The 25707-nt window shown below is 43.9% G+C and overlaps 3 protein-coding genes across 7 annotated transcripts in view; all 3 read right to left on the bottom strand.

The window, feature by feature from the left end:
- Positions 1-1211: 1211 nt before the first annotated feature.
- On the bottom strand, positions 1212-4599 carry LOC101480034 (uncharacterized). 2 transcript variants are annotated; one of them, XM_004563043.5, is made up of 2 exons: positions 4234-4599; positions 1212-3753 (listed from the first exon to the last, which is right to left on the bottom strand). In XM_004563043.5, exons 1-2 carry the CDS (start codon positions 4253-4255, stop codon positions 1865-1867), a joined length of 1911 nt encoding a protein of 636 aa, XP_004563100.1. In that variant the 5' UTR covers positions 4256-4599; the 3' UTR covers positions 1212-1864. The 2 variants fall into 2 exon arrangements, with proteins under 2 accessions (XP_004563100.1, XP_004563099.1); XM_004563042.6 differs by having other exon boundaries at positions 1212-3756; positions 4234-4588.
- Positions 4600-5853: 1254 nt separating this feature from the next.
- ccdc134 (coiled-coil domain containing 134) lies at positions 5854-14615 on the bottom strand. 2 transcript variants are annotated; one of them, XM_076882977.1, is made up of 7 exons: positions 14191-14615; positions 10673-10803; positions 10393-10514; positions 9745-9829; positions 9267-9448; positions 7300-7371; positions 5854-7061 (listed from the first exon to the last, which is right to left on the bottom strand). In XM_076882977.1, exons 2-7 carry the CDS (start codon positions 10773-10775, stop codon positions 6936-6938), a joined length of 690 nt encoding a protein of 229 aa, XP_076739092.1. In that variant the 5' UTR covers positions 10776-10803; positions 14191-14615; the 3' UTR covers positions 5854-6935. The 2 variants fall into 2 exon arrangements, with proteins under 2 accessions (XP_076739092.1, XP_004563102.1); XM_004563045.4 differs by having other exon boundaries at positions 10673-10806; positions 14191-14612.
- A 1282-nt stretch (positions 14616-15897) lies between these two features.
- Positions 15898-25707, bottom strand: part of mei1 (meiotic double-stranded break formation protein 1) — a 67499-nt gene continuing 57689 nt past the window's right edge. For all 3 annotated transcript variants that reach the window (XM_076882982.1, XM_004563047.2, XM_076882981.1), the window contains 4 exons: positions 25424-25530; positions 22947-23078; positions 16645-16760; positions 15898-16173 (listed from right to left, as the gene is read on the bottom strand). In XM_076882982.1, the coding sequence (XP_076739097.1) occupies positions 16128-16173; positions 16645-16760; positions 22947-23078; positions 25424-25530 (401 nt within the window). In that variant the 3' untranslated portion in view covers positions 15898-16127. The remainder of the gene's footprint in view (positions 16174-16644; positions 16761-22946; positions 23079-25423; positions 25531-25707) is intronic.

Consider the following 25707-nt stretch of genomic DNA (forward strand, 5'->3'; position numbering starts at 1 on the left):
CAGACTCCGTGGCCCATAGCGGGATCTGATTGGCTGAGACCAATTCGTTCTTGTCATGAGACCAGTCATCATCGTCCAATGACAGGCCCGTATTCGCCGTGGTCTGATAGTACGTCAACTATCAGAAGCTTGGGTGTCATTTGAATAAACCGCTCCCCCTACCTTCACGAAAAGCACTCGACCTCGGTGGACAAATGCAGCTCCTTGGAAAAGATGACGGCGATAAACCCACACAGTCATTCTGCAGTCATTCGCCAAACACACAGTTTCACTCGTTTCTTCTATTTTGCCACAGCTAACGTGATAAGCATGTTTTCCAGCGTACAGATTAATACTATCGTATTTATTATTTACATTTTAAAGCTTTAAAGATTACAAGTTGTGTTATAGGAAAAAAAGGGTTAATGGCATATACTCCAAATTTTACTTTTTAAGCATAAAAATTGTATGATATTGTGTTAATAAAAATGAAAGAACTACAGTTGAGCTACTCATCGACTCTATTAGGTAGGTAATCAATCACATTTAGGCATGTAGATAAGGTCGAAATGACCTGCCAAAGTTCAAACTGAGCATCAGAAACACGGAGAAATATGGGAGTTTAAGTTGCTTTAAGTTTATTGGCATAGGTGTTGGTGGCAGATGGGCTGCGCTGTGTGTTTTAGCAACTGCTGATCTACAGGGATTCTGTCCCCTTAGTACCAACTTACCATCACACCACCTGAGTATTGTTGCTGATCATGCCCATCCAGTTATAACTACAGTGTACCTTTCTTCTGATGGTTCACAGGAACCATCAGCAGGATAACACAACCATAAAGCTGACATCATCTCAAACTGGTTTCTTGAACATGAGTTCATTGTACTCAAATGGCCACCACCGTCACAAGACGTCAGTCCAACAGAGCATCTTTGGGACATTGTTGTTGAATCCATGCCAGGAAAAATTAAGTCAGCTCTGAAGGCAAAAGGACGTCCAACCAGGTATTAGTGTACCTAACAAAGTCATCAAATCTACACATTTAAAATGGCACAGATCTTAATTCTAAGCACCATCACATTTTTACCTAATGTGTTTGCAGAATTCTTCAAATGGAGAACCATAGTTGTACTTTTTAACCAATAAATCAACTCCACACATATGGCATTATAAAAAGATAACACAAATATAATACCACAACAAAAGGAAAAAAGAAGGCCAAAAACGTTAGTTCTTGCAACAATATTTGTATTTTTTTTATTTCACAGCAAAAACATGAACACATCAGTGAACTGCTGACTCATTTCCAGCAGATGTGTTGCCTGTATTAACCTGTGTTAATACATAACTGGATAACTCTCCCGGTTTACATATTACGTGACAATAAACCCAGCCAATCGTTGCATATCATTCATTATGGAAACTGATGAGGCGCTTAAGATGACTTTTTTCTGTTTATAATACTCACTGTATTTATTTATTTTTTTAAGTATGATGTGTGCTCAAGGACTAAAGTGTGTTTTAATACCAACCAGCAATGAAATGAACATGTTTAAAAATAAGAAACAACAGAATCAACACCCATCTAATATGTCTTTCAGTCGTCCCACACAAGTGCAAATGTCATGGATTATTCAGCCTCGGCTTGAACCAACATTTAGAATAAGAAATTTCTACCTTTTCTTTCAAAAAGTGGTTTCATATTAATACCGCATACAACTTTATTACACAGATGTTGTTGCTAGCAGTGCATCTTTAATCATTTACATCCATGTAAAAATATCCCTCACTGCAGTAAGCTACTGTGTTGTGTGGTGTTTACTTGTGAAGGTGGAAAAATAAATCTCTTACATCCTGGATTTGGACTCTACGCTCAGCCTGTATTTATTTGTTCCAGTAGAATTCATAAGACTTCTTCTCTGAGTAGGAAGCCTCCGTCGTTCCTGTGCCGCTTCTCACTTTTTCCTTCACCACTTTCACCACCAGACCACCAGCGAGGGCGATGCCGGCTGCAGCTTTGCCGATTTCGGCCACCGCGCTCAGGATGCGCGCTGTTGTCGACATGGTGCCCCACGGGTCTGATGCAACCCTGCTGGCTGCTGTTGCCACACTGGGCCCTGTTACCCCACACACAGCACCAGCGGCCACTTCCTGAGCTAAGGCGGCAGCACACTGAGGAGTCCCAGTGGCTCCTGACACTAAACTACCCTGAGCTACTCCTGCTGCTGCTGCAGTTTCAGCTCCACCGAGGGCAGCTGCTCCCTCCAGAGCTGCTCCTAAAGCAGCCCCACCTGCCATGGTGCATCCCACACCGGCCGCCACCCCGACTGCAGTGGCCCCTATGATACTAACCTGGCTGAGGGTATCTAAAGCACCTTCTGCAGGACTGGAAGCCTCAGCGCTAGCAATGACTCCAACAGAACTACCCAGAACGCCACCTGTTGCTGCGCCTAGAGCCACTGCAGTTTTCCCCGAGGCTGCTGCCACTATGGCGCCCACGGCGTTCCCCACACCTGAGCCTCCCGCCACAGACATCCCAGCTAACTGAGCTGCAGCAAAACCAACCGAGTTCCCAACAAGAGATGCCCCAGCTGCGGCTGCCAAAGGGGCAGCCGCTCCAAAAACTGCCCCAACTGCCATGCCAGTGGCTCCAGCAGCCACCAGGACCTTAACTCTCTCCAGCACCATGGGAGAGAGCGCGGCTTCCCTCCTGAAACGAATTAGTGACGACCGAACAGATGGCCGCCGGCTGACAGCTCTGCCATGGCCCTGATGTCGGCCTCTGATCTGGTCTCTCAGCAGGCTGAAAGGACTGCTTCTGCTCTCCTTTGCCCATTTCTCCACCCTAAGATCATCTTCACTTCCTCTTTCTACCCCTTTCCTCTGGAGCTCTTGTAATCCTCTCTCGCTGCTTCCTGCTATGTCAGACTCTAAAACACATTTCCTTCTTTTTGCAAGTTTAGCTCCCTCATCAGTTCTGCAGTTACTTCCTTCTTGGTCTTCACCATCTGCTTGCCCTCGCTCTCGCAAAATCCTATTCTGCTCCTCCCTGATTGCAGCCTCTGCCTCTAAAAACATAATGTTAGTATAAAACCCTCCGTTACTCTGCCTCACCATACTGTCTACCTTCACCAAGAGCTCTTTAACCTGTGCTGTGTTACTGGGGTCTTTGTTGTTGAGCACATGGTACCTACCCCCACACTTGTCTATCAGAGCCCTCAGCCCAGGAGGTGCAGTCATGTTCAGATATTCTTCTATCCCCATTCCCTCTAGGTCATCCCCCCTTGTAAAAAGAACCACTGTATGGTGAAATACAGCATCCTCCCCAAATATCTTGGCCAGCTCACAAACAGCCTGGTTCTCGTTGTCTGTGTATCGTCCTATTGGCACTACAAGGAGGAAAGCGTGGGGGCCAGGGGCAGAGAGAGACACGCATTTGGCAATCTCTGCATGAATCTGCTCCACACTGAGGTGAGTGTCTCCAAAGCCTGGCATGTCAACAACCATGATTCGCCTCACTCTCCTCTGTGGGACGGCCCGGCCATCTTCTTCAGCGAGCTCAGTGTTTCCCATCTCGCAAATCTGAGTGACAGAGCTGGCGCTGACCTGTGACAGGAACTGCCTGCGGCCCAGGATGGTGTTCCCAGATGCACTCTTGCCAGATCCGGTCTTTCCAACAAGGACCAGTCTGAGGTCTTCGCTACACATGGTCTCAGAGTCGACTCCTTCCTTCTCACCCTCCATGTGTACTGGTTCCTTGTTCCCCTCCTCGTCTTCTAACAGAACATTAGGAGCAGAAAACGTTTGGCGTTAACGCTCAGACTACTGTAAATGTTTTTTTGAAATGTTCACTGCAAATGTAATGACCAATGGAAAAGCAGACAGCAACCAAGGCTTGTATTATCTCCACTTTGTGTCGTTGGGAAAGATAACAGCAATGTAATGAGCTTTGTCAAGTGAGAGCATCAGGAAGCTTCTTGCACATAAACAAAACAGCAATAGGCTAGCTACAGGCAAGAGGGACGCGAAGCTAGCAACATCCACTAGGTGGTTACATTAAATGTCTAACTTTAACACCACCCAGTGACAACATACCCTGAAACTAAAAATCAAATGTCGAATGAAGAGCTCACGCTTTAATCTCGTTAATTAGACTGCCTGCTAATAATTCAGCCTTAGCACGTTAACAGCTTTAGCTTAGCTTTCGTTAGCAAGTCGCTAACTTTGACAGAAACATCAAAGAGTGATCTTACCACAGTACAAATGATGAAACATTTCGCAGAGAGACTAAAAGGCCGTTTCTTCTCTGCATGCCAGCTTCCCCTTCATCCTCTACATGCGGCCACAGACGGGCTGAAGTCAAACTGTTCTGCCCGCATATGAAATGCAAACACTGGACTTTGTGTCTTTGATGGTTTCCTGCCCTCTGTCGGTTCATCTGCTCGACAAAAACAAATGTAGCAGGTCTGTGGAGCACAGAGGGGGTTGCGTTCAGCCGCTCTCATGTTCACGCTTGATTTGGAAGATTACTTTCTTCTTCTTTTTTTTTTTTTTTTTACCTCCATCCTGACACAATAGCAAGAGATTTGTGTGTCTTCCGGGGCTCGAACCGGTAACCTTTTGTTTGCTATTATACAAATTGAGTAAACGCCAAAGTGTAGAGTTGTCACATATAAAGCCCTGAATCTTTGTATAGAGTTTGTGTTACAGTTTTTCCTATTGATAAAGCCCAGCCCCGTTGCCATTCTTACTAAAAGCAATTAATTAACAGATAAAAAATTAAATGACAGGTAAATTACACAGTAAAAAAAAAAAAAAAAGAAAAAAAAAAAGAGACATTTTTTGTGAATTAACAAAACCTGTATATTATTGTTGGCTTCATCGGGTGAGGGCCTCCAGCTCGCACTGGAGCGGTTCGCAGCCGAGTGTAACGCAGCGGGAATGAGGATCAGCACCTCCAAATCTGAGGCCATGGTTCTCAGCCGGAAAAGGGTGGAGTGCCCACTCCGGGTCGGGGATGAGTTCCTGCCCCAAGTGGAGGAGTTCAAGTATCTCGGGGTCTTGTTCGCGAGTGATGGGAGAAGGGAGCTGGAGATCGACAGACGGATTGGGGCTGCGGCTGCAGTAATGCGGACGCTGCACCGGTCCGTCGTGGTGAAGAGGGAGCTGAGTGTAAAAGCGAAGCTCTCAATTTACCGGTCGATCTACGTCCCTACCCTCACCTATGGCCACGAGCTGTGGGTAGTGACCGAAAGAACGAGATCGCGGATACAAGCGGCGGAAATGAGCTTCCTCCGAAGGGTGGCTGGCCTCTCCCTTAGAGATAGGGTGAGAAGTTCGGCCATCCGGGAGGGGCTTAGAGTAGAGCAGCTGCTGCTCCACATCGAAAGGAGCCAGCTGAGGTGGTTCGGGCATCTGGCAAGGATGCCCCCTGGGCGCCTCCTGGGCGAGGTGTTCCAGGCATGTCCCACCGGGAGGAGGCCCCGGGGCAGACCCAGGACACGCTGGAGAGATTATATCTCTCGGCTGGCCTGGGAACGCCTTGGTATTCCCCCGGACAAGCTGGAGGAGGTGGCTGGGGAGAGGGAGGTCTGGACCTCTTTGCTTAGGCTGCTACCCCCGCGACCCGACCTCGGATAAGCGGATGAAGATGGATGGATGGATGTATATTAAGTACAGTGACAGTCTGTATAATGAACTACCGGAGCTTTTTCTGTAATTTTATTTTTATTATTTATTTTGTACTTTCACTGGTCCAGCCGTTTAAGGTCAAAGAGGGCTGTGCGTGGCCCACAATGTAAAATGAGATTGACATCCCTACAGTATGAAGCCACATGAAGTACAAATATATTATATATATATAATTTTCTTCCTTATGTATCAGAGTCACTTTATTTCATTACACGTGTTAACAAAATGGCTTGTTCATTCTGCAGCAATGATATTTTTCTCTGAATATACATATAGTTTTCATAACAGTCATTATTACTATATGAAAATTACATCAGTCTCAATTGTGTAGCTCTGAATCCACAAAACGTGTCAATTTAAAAAGGGGAAAAATATGGGGAAAAAGGTTAAAGACGAGGGACTGCTAGATGAATGGTCACATGTTGTATTTCAGGTTGACAGGATAAAAATAATGTGAAGGCTCATTAAGGCAGAAAAAACTATATGGTCAATTAAAAAAAAAATCTCAAATGAGTCCCTCAGATGGAAATAAAATAGCAGACATAAAAATGAACCCATGGTAATCTTTATCATTACGCCATCCTTCAGGCAAACGCAACATAATGATGTGTCCTTATTAATTCTGAGCAGCAGTGGGAATGTAAATCTGCCTATTCACAAACATCCTTTGAGAAATTCAACAGCTCTTAGAAATAATGAAAGATAATATTCAATCAGCGGTCGAGCCCAACCCAACCATAAACACGCCACATTTTCAAAAGGTCAAATTTGGCAATTGCACCTACTTGAAGCGTATGGGATTTTAGATACATTAAACCGAGACCAGACACAGTACAGCGGGGGCTTCGCAAAGTTTTGAAGAAAAACGATTAGACTAAAATTAATTAATATCCCAAAGTTCAGTTACATAAGCTTCAAGTTATCAAAAATGAGTTTGCCTTAACTTCATCTCCAGAGAGTTATTTCTCTTGTTATTTTTTCCTTCCCCCCCAAATTCTAAAGAACTGCTGACTTACAGCAGCTCAGGCTTTTCTCAGATCTGGACGAACCCCCTCCTCCACTTTACATTTTTGTGTCACATTGAGGTTTTCTCTCTCTCTCGAGCACCTGGCTTTTGTACAAGTGACGGCAGCTTTTTGTTTTTCTTCACTGTCACCAGAGTCTACAAGTCAAGCCACCCCTTGTGGACTGCGAGTGTACGCGCCTTCTCATCTCCTCCTCCTCCTCCCTCTCCTCTGCTCTTCGCGCTCGATGAGGTGTAGCGCTATAGCTCGTTGCGAGAGCGGGATATGCGAGGGCCTTTCCTGATCTCTTTCCTCTTCTCCTCCTTCCTCCTCCTCTTCTCCTCCTCCCTCAGGATCTTCTGGAAAGCCTCGGCTGTGTGAAGCACCTGCGGCAGATAAGAAAGGGTGCGGGGAGATCAAAGTCGCGATGTGAGAGAGGCTGTGTTTTCTTAGAGAATTTCTACGAAAAACAAAGCAAAGATCTGCATGTGTTTCTACTCCTGCTGGTTGCAAAGGTGTACCCAGAGAGTCTCCGGGGTATTAAGAAAGCTGTTACCAGGTATCAGGCTAGAATAATAATGGATGATGGCAAAGTGTAGAACAGCATGTACGCAGCGTACTCACATCATCTCTCTCTGTGCGGTACGGGTTTATAAAGTCTGGGGATTTCTCTGTTATTCCCAGTTCCTGTGACATCTGCAAGGTGAGCAGAATAGGAAAGATGGCAGAGGAAAGAAAAGAGGGGGAGATGATACATAATGCTTGCTTCAAAAAGAGCTAAGAAACGTCACATCACTTATGCTACAGCTAAGAAGCGCTCTGATGCAATTTAAACCACATTCCTTGTGAGTATTAGAGCTCATTCTTCATTATTTACCGCTCATGGAGGTGGATGAAATAGAGACGAGGGAGTCGGAAACCAAGCGTGGGGTTAAGCGAGGGTCGAACGCACACTTTTAGGACGCAAAACTGCTGCTGCTGCTGCTTCGAGCCTCAGAATTAATCCACTTCATAATCCTCTTGGCACATTGCTAAGGTCACAGATTAATCCTGCAGGAGTTTAGTTCATTAACCCGCACATTAAACAAGGAAACACCAGTTAGACGCCTTTGGTCTTTAAAGTTTAAAAGGCCAAATTTCAATTTCTACAGAAATATCTGACACGCTGGCTGACACTGATGACTGATAACTCCACACTTACATGACATGAGATTGCATCACTCTTCAAACCCACCAGGTTTCCAGAGAACTGTCACCCTTTTTTTTAAAGTCATTTTTTCCTGTTTGGTATAGCTAATGATGCACAGATGGCACTTCTGCTGAAAAGATAACCTCTTGTGGTTTATGAGAATGTGCCTTCTGTTTAACGTGTGGCTAAAACTGATCTAGAAGCCACTGAGCAGCCACTTTGAAATGCAGGTGGGCAGTTTGGGCAGTTATTGGTAAGCATTATCTAAATTCATTTAAATTTCAATAGCGAGTGGGAGATAAGAACTGTATTTATAGAACAAAACAAATCTGGGGGAAAAAAAACCCTCGATATTTGAGTATTGTTTTCCAAAATAAAAGGTTCTTTCCACCCTTCCATCCCTTGCCATTTACCCAGGCCCACCTCCCTCTCACCGGCCACTTCCTCCAGCTCTTCTGGGGTGACACCGAGGCGTTTCCAAGCAACTGGCTCCTTTTTAATGTGGAGGAGTAGTACCTCTATTCTGAGCCCCTCCTGAATGACCGCTCTCCTTATCCAGTCTGTAAGGGAGAGCCCTGACACCTTTTGAGAGAAAGTTCATTTCCACCCCTTCTATCTGCAGTCTCATTCTTTCAGTCGCCACACGGAGCTTGCGGGCACAGGTGAGCGCAGGAACGTAGGTGCTCCGATAAATCGACAGCTTCGCTTTTACGCTCATCTCTCATTTCACCACAGTGAAGCAGACTCAGAGTCTACATCACTGGTGATGCCAAACCGATCTGTCCGTCAAGCTCGCCTTTTGCTCCCACTCGTGAGCAAGACCCTGAGATATTGAACTCCTTCTTTTAGCCAGTGCAGCTTTTTCGCTTCTGGAGATATTAATCTACTACCATCGCACCATTATTGTTGCTTTTGCAAGAATCTATAGATTTCAGAATTCGCTGAGCCTTAAACACGCTGCCAGGGATAAGGCTGGATATTAGGAGCCGAAGAATCACTGTAAACCTCAACTATTCTTTTGCTCTGTGCCAGACACATTTACATCACTGTGCTACGGTTTGTAACGCACTGTTTTCTCGCTGTGTTTTGAATATTTCCATTATATCCTCCTGCAGAGAGATGTTTTCTTTTCTAATCCAAGGCGTGAGCTGAAGCGGCGGTATGCAATCACTGCAAGATCAATCACGCTGAATCTCATGAAACTTAGTGGAGCACTGGCAAAGGAAGAATTAGGTAGTTAGATTTTGATCTGAATCATTTTCTTTCAGCTTTTGCAACAACTCTCAGTCTTCAGCGAGACGTCGACAAATCTCTTCTAAATCCACACGATCGAAATGAGAAAAAGTGAAACCAGAAACATTTTTTTTGACACCCTTAATAAAAAGGCTGCGGCAGGTCTTACAAGTGTGAGGACGTGCTGGTGGGCTCCTCCTGTGAAAACCCCCGTCTGGTTACAGAAGTTCAGCCCCCAGCGCAGCAGGCTGCTCCAGTCGGTGTTCCGGTCGTAGTAGTGGTGGACGATACGGGGGAAACGCAACGCCACGTCGCCAAAGAACGCTGTATTCTCCACTACGTGGGAATAAGCTGCAGGACAGAAACAGAATATGAATATGCACATGTATATAGCGCACGGTGAAAATGATGCTTAACAGAACAAAGGGAGGAAAACAGCTCAAGGTTTTACTGGGGGAGCACACTCAGACCGCACTGAAGGGGATAAAGATGGGATGATGAACACCAGGCAGAAGTGGGGGTTTTTTTGAGATGGGTAACAGAGCGTAAGACAACCCAGGCAGAGGTGTTGGAGACAGAATCAGTGTGTGAAAAACACTCGAGAGCAAGAGAGAAGGCAACAGCTGAGATTTAAAAGCGAATCAGACCTTCTTTGATCTTATCGTCCATGGGGAAGGGGTCATCGGGCTGCATGTTGGCCGCAACCAAGACCTGTCGGGAGTCCTCCAACACCTTAAGAGAGAAAGAGAGCTCAATCTCCAGGGTTATGTACTCCCATCTACGTGCTACGATTGTTATTCTTATGACATTTTACACACCACCTCCCACAGACGTTACAGTCAACGCGTGATCTGTGTGGACACTGCACAGAATAGATACGCTGGCTCACACACACGCAGACGTATAGAAGTGCTGACAATGTTTTGCAGCCCCCGAAGGTCGACTCTGCTCGTTCTCCTTGAGAGTGATGCAGATACATGCATAGCTGCCCGCTGGGAAATGGAGGCCTACAGTAAAATCACAGCTCCCAGTCTGGTGCAAGTGAATGGCACCTGTAAGCAGCATGAATTCAGATTCAAATGAAAAGCGAGCTCACGCGCTGCTGAATGCGGTGGATTTTAGAGCTTTTGATTCTCTATTGAGCTACAAACGTTCTTATCCTTCAATTTGCTGGAAACACCAGGCAGGTCGAGCTTCAGAGCGCCTGCTCTCTGATGCTAGTGGCCTTGTCTGTGCTTGACTTGCTGCTTCCCAGGCACTATATGATGTCTTACACACACACATACACACTGTACCTTGAAGAGCCCTTTGAGCATGATGTCTATGATCTTGTACTGCTGGTTGATGTCGTTCAGCTCTACTAGATTCTTGAGTGCATTCAGCTGATCTTTCCTCTTGGTCTCAAACAGCCGCTTGTCTGACAGGAGGAGGTCAGGAGGACAAACGCTCTCTACATCAAGAGAGACACACCCGTGAAGATGCTTAAGTTCAACACTTAGTGACTTGCACACACACACACAGACATCAGCGGACAGCATTTGGCGGCAGCTCTGCACGCCGTCAGCAGAAGGATACAGATCTCCAGGTTGGAGTCGTGTCTCGGTCGGTGCGTGTCGGAGTCTGCCGAGCTGAGTGCGGCAGCGGCGAGCGCCAGGACCACTGCACCCACACTCCGCATGGTCAGCAGGGGGTGGCAGAGAGGCACTCTTCTGAAAACAGGGATGATGAGCCATCAGACATTGTTCCACAGCAGAATATTGTCACACAGTCGCCTGATTAGATCCTTTCAGCTTGCCTGACTCGCTACGCTTTCACATGGAGCCAGCAAACACAGCTTTCTTCTCCATTCATTCATTTTTCTCCTTCCAGAGCTACTAGATGGGCTCGTGCTCTCTCGTGTGATACTTGTGGAATATGTGAAATACGGAGACATGTTGGGGATAAGTGGTCAATATAGAACACCAGAGGGTAGCCGGCATTTGAAGAGGGCCTCCGTATGTTCCTTTTAAGACACATCTGATGTCTGGCACTTGCATAATCCCCAGAGGAACTTTTACAGTCTCTGTAGCAGGTGCCCGGTCTGCTCTTGCCCGTCCTCTGCCCTCTCTATTCAAAAGCGGCGGTCTTCTATATCATTCTGATCCTGTCGCAACTGTCCCCGTCCTCCAAGGCTTTTTTCTTTTTTTGGTACGTTTCAAAGGGAGGCATGAAAGTGAGAAGATAAATACAACAGCTAAATATAGGACCTCATCAAAGGAGGATTCGATGCGAGCCAAAAAATAAAGTTTTTTTTTTTTTTAAAGAAAACATTAGCAGAAAACAAAAGTAACTGGAGGCAGGGAGAGGACATGTAGATGAAAAGCTACAAGATATAATTCATCTAATCCATGCATAATTTAGCAGGGGCTCCATCAATGATACTATCAGAGGGATTCAGTGGGGTACAGATAGGATGGAGGGAGAGTAATATTAGGAGAAGCAGCGGGGGGGAAGAGGAGGAGAGGAGGGAGGGGCGTTGGAGCGTTTGGAAGAAGGGGGTGGGGTAGAGGAGTTGGAGACCCTGAGGGAAACAACAGCTTTCCTGGTGAATATTTCATCTACCTTTTGCTAAGGCACAGCGGTGAAACCCAAAGACACACAGATGGGAGAACTAGTGCAAGATAGAGGAGGCGGCTGTGGAATGACAGATAATGAGCACGGGATACTCGATTTCTGCGCTGACTGGATTAATCTTTACAAACCCGGGGTGCCTGTTCTCAAATCTCAAGGAACGGGAAAGGGAGCAAATGTTTCAGGGCGTGAATATTAATTTAGACTAAAGTGAGCACCCTTAAGAGAACTTGCTCCAATCAGAACAGGGAAAGAAAGAAACCCCATCTGCTTCTCAACGTTGCCTGTACATCTACGGCACGCTGATAACGCAGACAAACAATGAGCATTTCATACTGACTCATTCTACTGTTTAACGGCAGCGTCGGTGTATTATTTCCGGAAAAATGAAAGCAGATTTTTTTCCCCCTATTTCATTTTGGCTTTCCCTGCCAGTCTCTGGGGTCATTTATTTTAAAAATAAAACTCAAAAACAACTTTGTTCATACGGAGTCAGCAGAAACCGGCGTTCCTGCAGACAGCTGAGTGAAGACAATGTTCGATTAAGGCCAATTTGTGCATTCTGAGAACATCTTTTGGGTAGCTTCCCAGCTTTCTGAGAAATGCTGCACTAAATATCCTTAAGTGCTGGTCGAAAGCCTCAATATTTCTCGATAACAGCCAGAGACGGGTGGGGGTTCTCTTTCTGGTAGTAGCAGCAGCTTGTCGGGTTATTTGATGTTCCTGTGTGCCTCCTAGCAGGCAGCCATGTAGCTCTGACAGATATTTATGAGGGAAAAGGTCATCACCGTCAATACGCATAACCGGGAGCTGCTGATGTTTCCGCACAGAGGGGCAAAGTGCTGAGGCCGTAAGAAGTGATGTAGGAAGGGCATTAAGGCAGGATCAATCATTTCTAATGTGGCACGGGCAGTGCAGAAGTGCATCCATTAACTGTAAACAGGCAACCCTGATTACACAGGATGGGCACGTCACTAATTCCAGGGCACTTGGCTCGGTCCTGAGTGGAACTGAAAGGAGTGTGAAGCACAAAACTATGCAAAAATCATCATCTGCTGACATTAATGTTAACTTTAAGCTCCCCTTAAAAATGATGCTGCTCTGTGAGAGAGAACTTACACAACAGTCATTACCTGCATCCCTGCACCCCCAGCCTGTCTTACTACAGGAGTAAAACCAGCTGAGGGAGGGAGTTCACCTGGCCATCGCCATCATGTGCTGCTCAAAAGGGATCGTCAGATCCCTGCAGGGGTTCTCATCGGTCTTTAACCAACCCTTTTCTTTTTTTGGTGCACATATAAACAAAATTGATCTCAAAGCAGTGCATGCACTAGAACACTGTTAGGACAACCCAGCTGATCTGCAAAACGCTTTCTTTCATATTCTCCCCTGCTGAGTCCTGGAATGAAGAAACTTCAGGGGAGATGTTCAGCATCCAAGGTGGGAGGCTCGGTTCCGAAGCCGTCTGTCCCTCCGGCACTCGAGCTGGTGAGATGTGTCGGGGAGGTCTGGAGGCAGAGGCAGAGTGGTTCTTGCTGAAGTCGTGTGAGCCCACGTAAATCTCTTGGCTTGGAGCTGCTAGCAACAACCTCTTTGGGGCAAAGAGGCTGAAGTTTGATTTCCTGTGTGGGAGATCCAGGTTCCAGCTTTGTCAGTAAAGTAGGTTACATTATCTAATCACACGTGAAGAAGAACCGCTCTGACTGTATTGTTGAAAACATGTATCCAATTTTCACCAGTGTGATGAAAGATGATAATCTTCAATCAAGGAGGAGAAAGAAGTCCGACCCGCAAACAAGCCTGCTCTGCAGCATTCATTTCAAGAGCCACAGCTGACCCTTGAGGTGAACAGCGCTCCAGAGAGGATGGGAAAAAAGCAAGATGCCTTTCAGACAGCTGGATGTGCAGCAGGAGTGGAGCCCGGTTCCCCTCAGGCTGCCAGCCTGCTGTGGGAGGCTTGAGGTTCAAGGACTGACACATCATCTCTCTCTCTCTCTCTCTCTCTCTGCTTCCATCCTAGAGGCTCTCCTTCTGTCATCATTCATACAGAGGGACGGACATGCGTAATGGTGATGGTGGATAAAGACTGTCACATGCACCATCAGCTACAGATTGTTTAATTGATTGCATGTCCCCTACCTGACCTGGCTTCCCACAGCTGCACGGCTGTCTGTACCCAACTACTGAGCAACTATTTATATTCTAAACGGAGAATTACACGCTTTTTGTATCTTGGATGCACGGCTACATACAGTGGTATTATACACCAACATCTCAATGATATACAACTATTTATAGAAGACTTCCCAACTAGGGGCTCACTTTTGTAAATTAAGTATTTAAAGTCGACAAATCGATGCCTCCTGTCATCGCAGCTGTACGCTCCGGCGGATCCGCCAGCCAGCCAGCGGCCAGCACAGCAGATCCCCCGGCAGATAGAGCTCTGCTGGACACTACAGCCACCAAACTCGAGGTCCACTCACCGTATTGTAGCGAGAAACGACAGCGCCACAAGGCAGCGATTAGCGAGCGGCGTTTGCTCCAAAGTAAAGAGTGCAGTTGAACCTTCTTTATCTCCGCTCCGAGCGTGAACAAAGACAGAAAAAGAGCTCGGCTCGCCGATGAGGTAGACGGGACAGTGAGTTTGTTCTCCTCTGGATCCTCAGGTGACAACAACGGAGGTGGAGGCGTTCATTTACATGCGGCTCTCGCTGCTCCACTCTGCCAGTGCCACGATCGCACCGGCTGGCTCGTCTTGGACGAATGACAGCGAGCGGGCGCTAAACACGGAGGAGGAGGAGTGCGGTTTCCACACGGAGGAGTTAGAGGGAGACACCGCCAGAGCGTGGGGATAAGGGGCTGCGTTCGGTTTATGCTCAGTTTCCCCGGGGATTATGATGCTGTCCAGCCACTCCCGAGGTATTTTATAAAGATGGCAGCAGGGCGGAGTAAGCGAGCATGTTAGGTAGTTTATTTGCAGCTAGGGTTGGCTATGCTAATGAAAACTTGCCTTTCTGGAAGCTGGCTGTGACAGCAATTTAAAAGTCAACTGGACGTGAAAAGGGACTGTGCGATCATATAAGAACCCCACCATTGCCACTTAATGAGCTGCCAGTGAGAAGTAAAGAAACACACTGGAGCTACCCGATGGTACAATGAACGATTGATTTTCTTGCAGTAGCCTAAAGCCTGAGAGCCCATCAGTGGCCATACAGTTCAAAAATAGACCACAGGAGACGTTTTACCCTGCAATTATATCCCACATGGCTCTCAAGCACTTCGCCGACAGCTGCTCTCTGGCAGCTTGTCCACCTCACAACCACTGCCACACACAGTGGTCTACAGGGAGTCGTACTCCCATCACCTGACACTTTGAGAAGGTGTGGATGGGGTAGAGAAATTCACATTAATGTGGTTAAATCCTGGCAGAAGAAACTCTAGGTGGGAAAGCGAGAGAGTTAATTCCCCGAGCAGAGCTGCTCACCTGCAGCTTAGACAGTGTTTTTTTTATTAGCAGTGTCCTGGTCTAAAAAGATTCACTCTCTGCCTGTAATAAGCTGTTTTAACATTTCTCCTTTAACGCCTTCTAATTGGCTGCCCCCGGCAAACAGACGGTCTAGATAAATGCTAAATGGACTTGTTCTTATATAATGCTTTGCGACTCTACTCTAGCACTCAAAGGGCTTGATACAACATGCTTCATTCAGCCATTCACCCCCTTTCATACATGTACTTTTGTCTACACCCGGTGCTTTCTACCTAACATTCACACATTCATATCCGATGAACGCATCAGAGAGCGACATGGGGTTCAATATGTTGCCCAAGGACACTTAGGAATGCAGACTAGAGACTAGAGCACCCTCTGATAGAACCATCAACCTTTCCATTATTAGATGACCAGCTCTACCAGGCTTCTGTGTTCACAGTCAGAGCTCTGTGCCTGAGATGACCATATTAGGCATATCCTGAGTACTTTTTTAACCGTGAGCACCTGGTTCAAAGGGGTTAATGTATATATGCTTAATATATTTTAAACTTTGGGCATGCTTTATAACAACAATAACTACTATTGTAACATTGCATATATGATGGAAATATGTTAAAGTACAAAAATCATTTTCTTAAGAGGAAAGGTTGATTAGCTTGTCAGTGCTACCACATCAGACAAAAAAGCAGCAACGTTGACCTGTAACAAAAACAAGTGATTTATTGATGCACTTATAATTCAAGATGTTTGTTTTCTTTAACACTGCTGCAAATATGAACTAGCTTCTATGAACAAATGCATGCAGTCAGTCAGATTGCTAGAACGCTGTGAAACTACAGGTTGTATTGTTTTAGGAGCACAACAGAAACAGTCAAACAAACGGATGCAACAAATGAGCAAGGTGAAGAACTTTCAAAATCGATGTCCTGTCTAAAGCACAAAGTCAGACAGGCAGAGGGGCACGTCTCCAACATGTCTGAAGATAAGCGTCAAGGAGCAATGAGCAAAGTGAGAGGGGGCAGTGGGCGTGAAGATGAAAGATAGAACATTTAAATTAAGAAACAAATTGAAACTGCTACCAGCTTTACTGAGCCTGAATGCACTGTGTTTTTAATGAACTACTATTTCCACGTATATGTTGTGTATTTGTTTATTATTAATATTAGCAGAAAAATGTAAGTAGAGTAGAGGGAGTCAGCCAGCATGACAGATGACATGCTGACTATGAATGTACAGTAGAGCGTGTGTTGTTCAACACAGGCATCTATTAAACTGCCAGTGAAAAATCAATGAAGATGCTGATGTTAAAGTACGAGTTTCCTAATGTGCTTTACTGTGTGGGTTACTGCTTTCTGCAGCACTTCCTGCTTACAGAGGCATGTTCAGAGGCTGTTTGTGTTAGCAAAGTTCAACGGTGTGCATGTGTTTCACTTCACGTGAAGGATACAGGACATCGTGGGACTGACTGTGTCTGCAGCTCTCATCGGGCTCTCCGAGTTCCTCTATCATGTTCTTCACTTTCTGCTTGTGTTCCTCTCTGGGTAGAAGGTCTCTGCTCTGGATCTGAATGAACAAAAGAGGAAAAACAAAAAGCTTCCTAGGGTTAGAAGGACCTAACACAAGAACCTTAAGATCTTGAATTTTGAAATCCATGAATCCATCCATTAATTTCTATCATTTAACACTGAGTCATTCCCAAGCCAGCTGAGACCCAGGATTCTTTCCAGCGAGTCCCAGGCCTCCTCCTGGTAGGACATGTTTCGCAATATCTTGCCTCAGAGGTGCTCAGGAGGCATCCTAGTCAGATATCCAACCCACATCAACTAGCTCCTTTTGATGCGGAAGAGCAGGAGTTCTACTCCGAGTCCCACTTGAATTACCAAGCTCCTCACCCTATTTTTAAGGGACAGCTCAGCCAACCTTCAAGGGAAAATCATTGGTTATGGATAGATATTCTGTCCATAAAAACTATGAATGGAGAAGTCCAGGACCAAATGGAAATGAGTCCCACTTATTGCCAGAAATATGAACCAAGCTATCTCTGCAGGTGTACAGGGACCGAATGCCCTGTAACAACAGGCCAAACACCCCATGCTCCCAAAGCACTCCCCACAGGATACCCCAAGGGATGCACAGAAAACCCGAAAACTTCTGAAAACAACATAATATAGATTTTACAGGCATTCCATTATAATTATTTCCTTTTTAAAATTATTATTAGTGGATTCCACTAAAATTGCTTTGGATGAAAGTTTTTAGAATTTTTGCCTCACAGGGATTACTTGCACATAAACAGGAACTCATTATTTGAAACTTTGCCCATGTTACACCTCCAGCATTGTAAAAATATATAAATATGTATGACAGATGATAATGAAAAGCATATTAAGTTTGAAAATTTGTATTTCAGCTGTCATAAGCATATGCACAAGCAGAAAATGTGCATAAAGCAGCAAACAGGACTTCAGTGAAGATGCAGATGTGTACTGTAGGCAACAGGGAACAGTGAAAGTTTGCCACAAACAGCAACAAGAACAGAAATCTGGGAGAAAAATATTCACAATCAACAGAAAACTTTCCAAACATTCAAAGTTTGCAGAGTTTTCCCTGCAGTTATGAGCAACCCCAACACAGAAACAGACTCACGCTGCAAGATTTACTATTCGTCGTTGTTCATGCGGATACAGCCAGAACCTGGCCTGAGCTATAACTGATCAGCTCTCTGCTGAAGCCAAGGTTCAGAGACTTCTCTAAAGATCATTTCAAAGTATGTAAGGGAACCCCGACACGTATGTGAGTGGGGTTTTTTAAAGTCAAAGTCAAATCAGTTTTATTTGGCAGCAGCTGCTGCCAGTGGTGTGTTCAGGATGAGATGGAAGGCAGCTTAAAACAAGGGCTGAAAACTGATAAAAGCAACAGGTGAGGCAGAGGTGGAGCTAATAGGATCAATACAATTGGGAGCATTAAAAAAGGAAAGGAGGAAACAAATAAATTCACTGGGGAATGGAAAAAGCTAACAAGTAAATACTATGCCTGTATGTATTCTTGCTCACTCCTAACACTCTTCAAACATGTCCACAACCAAGGTAAAGTTCAGATTTCTTAATGACCACTTTAAATTAAACTTGAAACCCAACTTGGGATGGAAATGAACCGATTCCCACCCAACCCAAGGGTTTTTGTAATTTTGTGCTAACAACTACTTAATGTATTCTATCAGGCGATTGTTTCCATTAACTGTTTTTACAAAAAGGAAAACAACCTCAAAGAGTTTGGTGCACTATGAAGCACAACCTGAATGATGCAGCACCTTTGCAAGAACTAAAGCATTTGTGTGCTTCAAAGACTTGCACTGAAACATTTAAGACCTATGCAAACCGAAAATAGGACAACTTTATTCTGTGCATAAGTTTTGAGAAACTCCTCATTTCTCTTTTATTTTGGTACAAAAATGGGAAATGGATGCAGTGATTCATTGAAACACGTGAAAACATTTATGTAAATACAGTATATAAGGTAAAAACAGAGTCTGTACGAGTCTAATGAGCTTGAAAGTCAATATTTGGTACGACCTTCATTCTTTAACACAGTCTGATCTCTCTTAGGCAGCTTTCTTGTCATTTCTTTAAGTAGTCTTCATTAATAGGCTTCTTGAAGGATATTCAAAGCTCTTCTTTGGATGTTTCTGCCTTTTTGTTTTGTTCTCTGCTTAATAATGCTGAGGTCCAGACTCTGGGGAGGCCAATCCATGACTGATAGAGTTCCACTGTGTGTTCTTCTATCCAGGTTTGCTTTTATTGCATTAGCAGTGTGTTTGTGATCTTTGTTATGATGCAAAATTAAGCCGTTGGCAGTCAGATGGCATTGCAAGGTGGATCAAAATTTAATGGTGTTTTTTCTGCGTTTATAATTCCATCAATTTTGACAAGATCTCCAACACCACTGGCCAAAATACTACCCCAAACCATGACAGAGCCTCCACTGTACTTAACAGGTGGTTGTAGACACTCACTTTATAGGATTGATGCTCAGTCCAATTTCTTCAGCCTTTTCTTTCTGTTTCTCTTCATTAAGAATGGCTGACAGCCACCCTTCCACTGAGACTATGTCTGATAAGGCTTCAGTGAACTGCAGATGAATCAACTGAAGGTACAGATGCATCTCTGCAGTCCTGTGCCAGGGTCTTTGCTGGATTTTATTCCTCTTGTTTCTTAAAAACACGACTTTCAGACACTGCTCATCTGCTGTAAATTGTTTTTTAAATCTGAAACTTGTTCTTTTGTCCTCCACTTTCACAACTTTTTCAAGGACTTACTGCAAACATTGTGGAGATAAGTTTTCAGCTAATGCCTCTTCGGGAATCATCATGAAAAAAATACTATTTTATTCCTGTCAAACTGTCTTATCTTTGGCATTTTTCATAGATTCAACTAAACAAGTGGAACAAGTTATCTGTTTTTGCAACAGGCTGCTACTAACAAATGGCCTAAAGATACAATTTAAATAGATTCTTTGCAAAGTTGTCTTTTATGTGCAGACACAACACTGGTTCATCCCTTGAGTTTGGTGCTTGAATGATTCATAGATCAGAGTGTTAGGATATAAAAAAACCCAATTAAAACAGTTCTCTGAAAATGGTCAAGTACAAGGACTGGACTGAAAGTGAGTGAAAAAGTAACCAATGTCCAAAGAAAAACTCGAAAGACCTTCAGAAAGCCTGGAGACTATTGCTCTAGAGCACTTTGAAACATTAGAGAAAGCGAAATACAAAGAAATCAGGTGGCTCAAGATTTCGGTGCACTCCTTTATTTTGAAGACCTATTCATTAGAAATCTGTATTTAGGACTACTTGGGAACCAGGTAGACTGAAAAATGTTGACTGGAAACAACAAACCAGGGAATGGAAGCTTGCAAACAGAAAAGGTGATATCTGCTGACTGTATGTGCATGCAGGCACACCGGTGCTCGTTATGTCAGCTTTCATGGGGAGGAAACAAGAAGCAAAACCAGTGATCTGAGAATAGATCATTTATAAATATGCACTTCCTTGTGAACTGAAACTTCACTTTAGTCCAAAAGCTAGATGAACAAAACCTCTGAAAACTGTGAAGCTCATCTGTGAAAATGTATGTGAGAGAAGAGCAGCAGAGATGCCAGGGGACAAAAATCACACTGTTTGTGAGACCGTTAAGAGAAATGCGTCACATTGAACCCTGCCTACCCTAACCTGTGTCACTGACTTAGAAAAACACACATATAGATATACAGACACACTCACACACAACCACACACTCATACACACCTACACAAGCCACAGACGCATGTATTCACACACTTCACGATTGCCTGGAACACAGTGCACTGGGAGCTGCAGTGTATGCCATCATTCTGTCACTCCTCCGACTCTGAGCCACTTTCAGAACACCAAAAGCATTTCTGGTCCTGCACACGATGCCATATTAGAGCTATGCAATCTGATGTGGCCCCTAATCTTGAGGCGAACCCAACTGAGATTTATGCATTTGCAGCAAAGCTAACTAGGGTAACAGGAATATTCACCTCACGCGGACCGCACCCCCCCTCCCCCCCACCCGTGCAGAGAATACACCATCTTGAGACCAGTTCAGACATAATAAGAGTGATTTGGCAAATGATACTAACGATACAAAGAGCTTGTGCCAGTGATCACAGTTGAGGAGAGAGAAAGCACAGTTGTTTCCATCAACTTCTTTTTTAAACTCAGTTCACCTCTGTGATCTGTGGGGAAAATAAACTGAGTAATTTCAGCTATTCCGCTAACATCTGTTTGGCTGGCAAAAAAAATTATGCTGCAATCTGCAACACAACAATATGATGGGTAGAAAAGCTCTGCAAATAAACCACAAATATTTCTGTGCCTGTCAAATTAACATAACTCCACCAGCTCGCTCTTTTTTAAATGTCACATGTCTGTCTGATCCGGTCCAAATTTAGTCCATCTTTCCTGGAATAAACAGAGTACAGCCATGAAACCCAGTGTTTTAAAACACTCTTGCTATACGGCCCAACAGCTTTGATATTTGGTTAAAATGTAACAGGCTGTCACAAACACTTGAAATCATCCACGTTTTCAATCACGTTCTACACTGGATTAAGCGTCTATTTCATTTATGAATATCTAAGGTTTGATTCTGTCACACTGTTTGTGCTGCATGGCGACCTTCTTCCTGCAAGCCTGTGGCCAAAGAAAGCATGACTCAAAGCAAGAAGGATCTCCGTTAAAAGCTGCTGGTCGTCTGAGGAGATTGTGAAGGTGTTGATATGAGTGTAAATGGTTGTTTCTCTATGTGTCAGAGGCCATGCACTGGTCCAGTACCCACTGAGATGCTCCTGACCCTATCTGTGATAGAAAAAGGGAACTGAAGAGATGACCTTTTACTTCTCAAGCTGATTAAGACATTTTTATCTAAAGGTCTTTTCAGCAACTTGAAAAGATGACTTTTAACCTCTCACTTTTCAGACAGATCTACCAATCATCCAAGTCAACCAGTCATTTTTTCAATAAGTCTTTTGCCATGTTGGGAAGTTTGATTGGTCTGCTGTGCTCTGGGATGGAGAGGAGAGGCCCAGACTGACACGAACTGCAATCATATTGTTAGCTCACAGTTCAGTAATCAGTTTTACACACACAACAGTTACTTAAAAATATAAACCTAAGTTTTAATTAGCCACTGAAGATGCATTTATGCTTTATAGCATTTATGGTTGGGTTTGGCTGTGAAAAGACGAGTGGAGCAGGATGCTCAGCGTTTGTCTTTGCAGCAGGAGACTCTGCAAAGTCATCTTTAAAATAACGACCAGGAGGGAAAAAAAGAAATGTCTACTTAGAGGCAAACTGATTTTATTGTAATTTAATGCTTCGCAGTGATAAGATTTAATACTTGGAGATAAAGAGATGGCAAGTTAATTCTTTAGAGTTTGGCTTTCAGGAGGTAGTGAGACAGTAATCATTTGAAATCGCACCCTGGCTTGTCAGCTCAAACTGCACTTAAACATTTACACACTGACAGCCTAAATGTTTGCTTAGGTGGTTACCCGGGTTGCAAACTTCATAACAACATAAACTACACATCGGGAGAAAAATTCAGCAACACACGCTTGCTTACCACAGAACGACTGAGTGATGAAAAGCGTGCAAAGGCAAAATCAACATCACAATGCGTGATGAATATTATAATTATTTGAATAATTCAGTAGGCTTGTTTGTTACTTTTCTTCAATCTTTTTCTTGCTGGGAGTCGTGATTAGTCGCTTTTGCATTTCTAATGAAAAACTGATTTTCACCTTGACTTGAGGTGGAATGTATTGTGATTCATGCTCGTGTGGGGCGGGCTCGACTTATTATTTGCCATTTGCTGCTTTTATGTATTGTACATGTTCTAATCTAAGTCAAACACAAACATTGGTCATGATCCAGATTTATACTCGATTACTTTTTGAGATGTTGAAATACGTGAAATAACTGTTTCAACTGCACAAACCTACCTGGTCTTCCACAAACACATTTCCCCTCAGTACAGTCTGCTTGTTTTGATTTTCACAACATATAAATACAAACTGATTCCAGCTAAAACTGAACTTTGTATGATTCCTTTTCTAATTAATTCATTTGAGGAATGGACAGATCCACAGGTAACTGAAGGCCTGTTGTTGTGTGATTATCTCCTATTTTATCTGTGTGAGCATACGTGTGTGTGTGCAAAGGTTTACCTGTGTCAGCAGCAGCCTCAGGGCCTGTTCTGCTTCCTTGCTGAGCTCCTTCACCCCCCTCCTCTCCACTCCCTCCATCACCTGGAGCAGGTCAGGCTCCCGCAGCACTGGTGTCCCGCTGTCCTGCAGCAGCTGCGGAGAACACAAACACAGATGCAGAAACACATGTACACGTACGCATGCACGATCCTGCACAGATGTACATTACTGTGCAGTAAAAAAAACAAACGCTGCTCTAAAACCATTAACTTGATTATCATATTAAACCTCGGGGACATCAGTGTCAACAAGTGCACTGGAGAGGCAGCAAAAAGACAACCTCCAATAGGTGGTGGTGGCCACAGGCTGCTCCTGTCTTTGTCCCTCCTGACTGATTTTTATTTTGTTCCGCTTTTGTTAAAATTAAGAGTCTTTCATAAATAATGGCATGAATATTTTTTTTAATTATCATTCAAACACACCAAATAAGTATTTGCATTAACTTTGCATTGAAAATAAGTTCTCCTCAGTACACATGACTGATTGGTTGGCTCATAGTTTGGGACTTTTTCGGTTGCTTCTACCTTTCCATGTAATCCAATGATGTCTGGAAAAATGTGAGCAACACTGTTTCTTTTCCTTCTTAACAACCACTGTATGTTTAGGTTTGTGGACAGTGAATTTCAGACCAAGTGAAAAACAAGCTAAATATTTAAAGTGTTTAAACTCGTGTCACAGTGCTGCCTAACTCCATTAAATCTGCTTCCATTTTGTTTATTTGTGTTGGAAGGACAAAGTCACACGCTGTCCCAGATTTTTCACAAAATGCTTTAAGTCAGACATTTTTAATGCAGCGGGAGGCTCACAGGGCTCCAGCTGACCAGTAGTTCCAAGTAATCCCACAGTTCCAACCCCGAGCTGAATGAATAATAAATAAAGTGAGCTTACAGACATGGTAATGACTTTTCTTTTATTTTGATTCGCTGTATTGTGTCAGGATGGACTGCACTGTATTCACTTGGATGTGATCTAAATGCTTCTTTGAATACTTCTGCTATCAAATATTTATTACTTGGATTTGTATTTGTGTGTGTGTTTTAGAGATGGACCGATCCGATATTACGTATCGGTATCGGTCCGATACTGACCTAAATTACTGGATCGGATATCGGAGAAAAATAAAAAATGTAATCCGATCCATTAAATATCACGAAAGCACCTCGCAAAACTTGCAACACGCCGTAACTCACCTCAGAACGTTAGCAGTCGGAGCAGTATGCATCACGTGATAGAGCAGCTGTGGCATGCCGGACCTGTTGGTGGTCTGGATAGCATTTGGAGCTTCGCTAGCAACCTGGCATTTCATCTCCGACAAAGTTATCCCCGAGAGAAGTAAAGCAAGTGTGTAAGTCCATCTCTGAATGTTTGTAAAGCATTCCCACGTTAAGCTTAACAAGCGACTGCCTCTCGCTCTCCGGCTGCTACTTCAATCGTGAAACTGCTTAAATGATCAGCTGATCGGCTTTTCTGTCGCGAGTCCGTCTCTCTTGTTTGTTTTTGGCCCACTTTGCACCAGAAAGAGGAAACCAGCGGCTGAACAACAGCAGAACGTTTAAGCTTGATCAGCTGTTGTTAGAATTTATTTATTATTACTTTCTACTCCAGGATCTTTTTCTACGTAGCTGACGCTGGTAACTGTGCAGGGGCGGATCTAGCAAAGTTTAGCCAGGGGGGCCGATAGGGCATTAACAGGGAAAAGGGGGCACAAAGACATACTTTTCTTTCTTATTCTCATTTAAAATGTCGAGCTTTTAATAAATAATTATCTGACACCAAAAGTTTTAATTTGATGTAAAATGAATAGAAGTCAATTACTGTATATAGTGACTATTAAGTCTAATATATACCCTAGTAAGCTATAGTACTTTTTACTTTGGGAAGGTACCATCTGTGCAGTCTGCAATTTTGTTGAAGAAAGATGTTGAATCTATTTAATATTTCTTGAAAAATAATTGATTTCTGTGCATTTTTTTTCACACTGCATCAAATTAAGGTTGATTACGTCGATTAAGCATCATGAGGTGGAGCGTGAGGGGTGGTTCCCTATTTTTTATTTATTTATTTTTGTTGTTGCTGGGAGTTGGAACCCTATTAGTTAGGTTGCTTAATATTTATGCTAAGTACTCTTTAAAATACCAGAATAGGGAGGATGGTGTAGGTCTAAGTTTATTAGATTGATCAGTATTGCTGAACTATGAAATATTTTTTTTGTATACAGGTATAACAGAATAGCTTTAGTGTAGTTGTTGTTTTAAACTTGAGTATGAACTTGCAGACTTGCAAAATGCAGCAAGATATTTTAAAAAACAGTTTTGTTGATTAAAAAACACTATATCGGATTCATATCGGTATCGGCAGATATCCAAATTTATGATATCGGTATCGGACATAAAAAAGTGGTATCGTGCCATCTCTAGTGTGTTTGTAAAGCATCTTACAAGTATGATGAATCTGAGAATGGCAGGGTGCAGAAGGCAGCTCTGTCCTGAGCTGAGCAGGCTGTGGAGGAGGAATCGACTCCATGGCTGACACACCACATGCTTGGCTGCTCCACACACACACACACACACACACACACACACACACACACACACACACACACACACACACACGCCTTACTTAGATCCACTCAAGACAAACCTGTTGTTGCTGCACAGATATTGTCCGAATAAACAATGGCATGTAACCTTCACATATGCTATTTCAAGTTTAAGTTACAAAG

The sequence above is a fragment of the Maylandia zebra genome, linkage group LG4 (genome assembly GCF_041146795.1).
Source record: "Maylandia zebra isolate NMK-2024a linkage group LG4, Mzebra_GT3a, whole genome shotgun sequence".
NCBI lineage: Eukaryota > Metazoa > Chordata > Actinopteri > Cichliformes > Cichlidae > Maylandia > Maylandia zebra.

Coding starts and splice junctions, on each gene's coding strand:
- LOC101480034 (XM_004563042.6), bottom strand. CDS start 4,255: ATGTTTCATCATTTGTACTGTG. Junction 3,757..4,233: donor GTTTCATCATTTGTACTGTG/GTAAGATCACTC, acceptor ATGTTCTGTTAG/AAGACGAGGAGGGGAACAAG.
- ccdc134 (XM_076882977.1), bottom strand. CDS start 10,775: ATGCGGAGTGTGGGTGCAGTGGTCCTGGCGCTCGCCGCTGCCGCACTC. Junction 9,449..9,744: donor GGACGATAAGATCAAAGAAG/GTCTGATTCGCT, acceptor TCTGTCCTGCAG/CTTATTCCCACGTAGTGGAG. Junction 7,372..9,266: donor ACCAGCACGTCCTCACACTT/GTAAGACCTGCC, acceptor CTCACCTTGCAG/ATGTCACAGGAACTGGGAAT.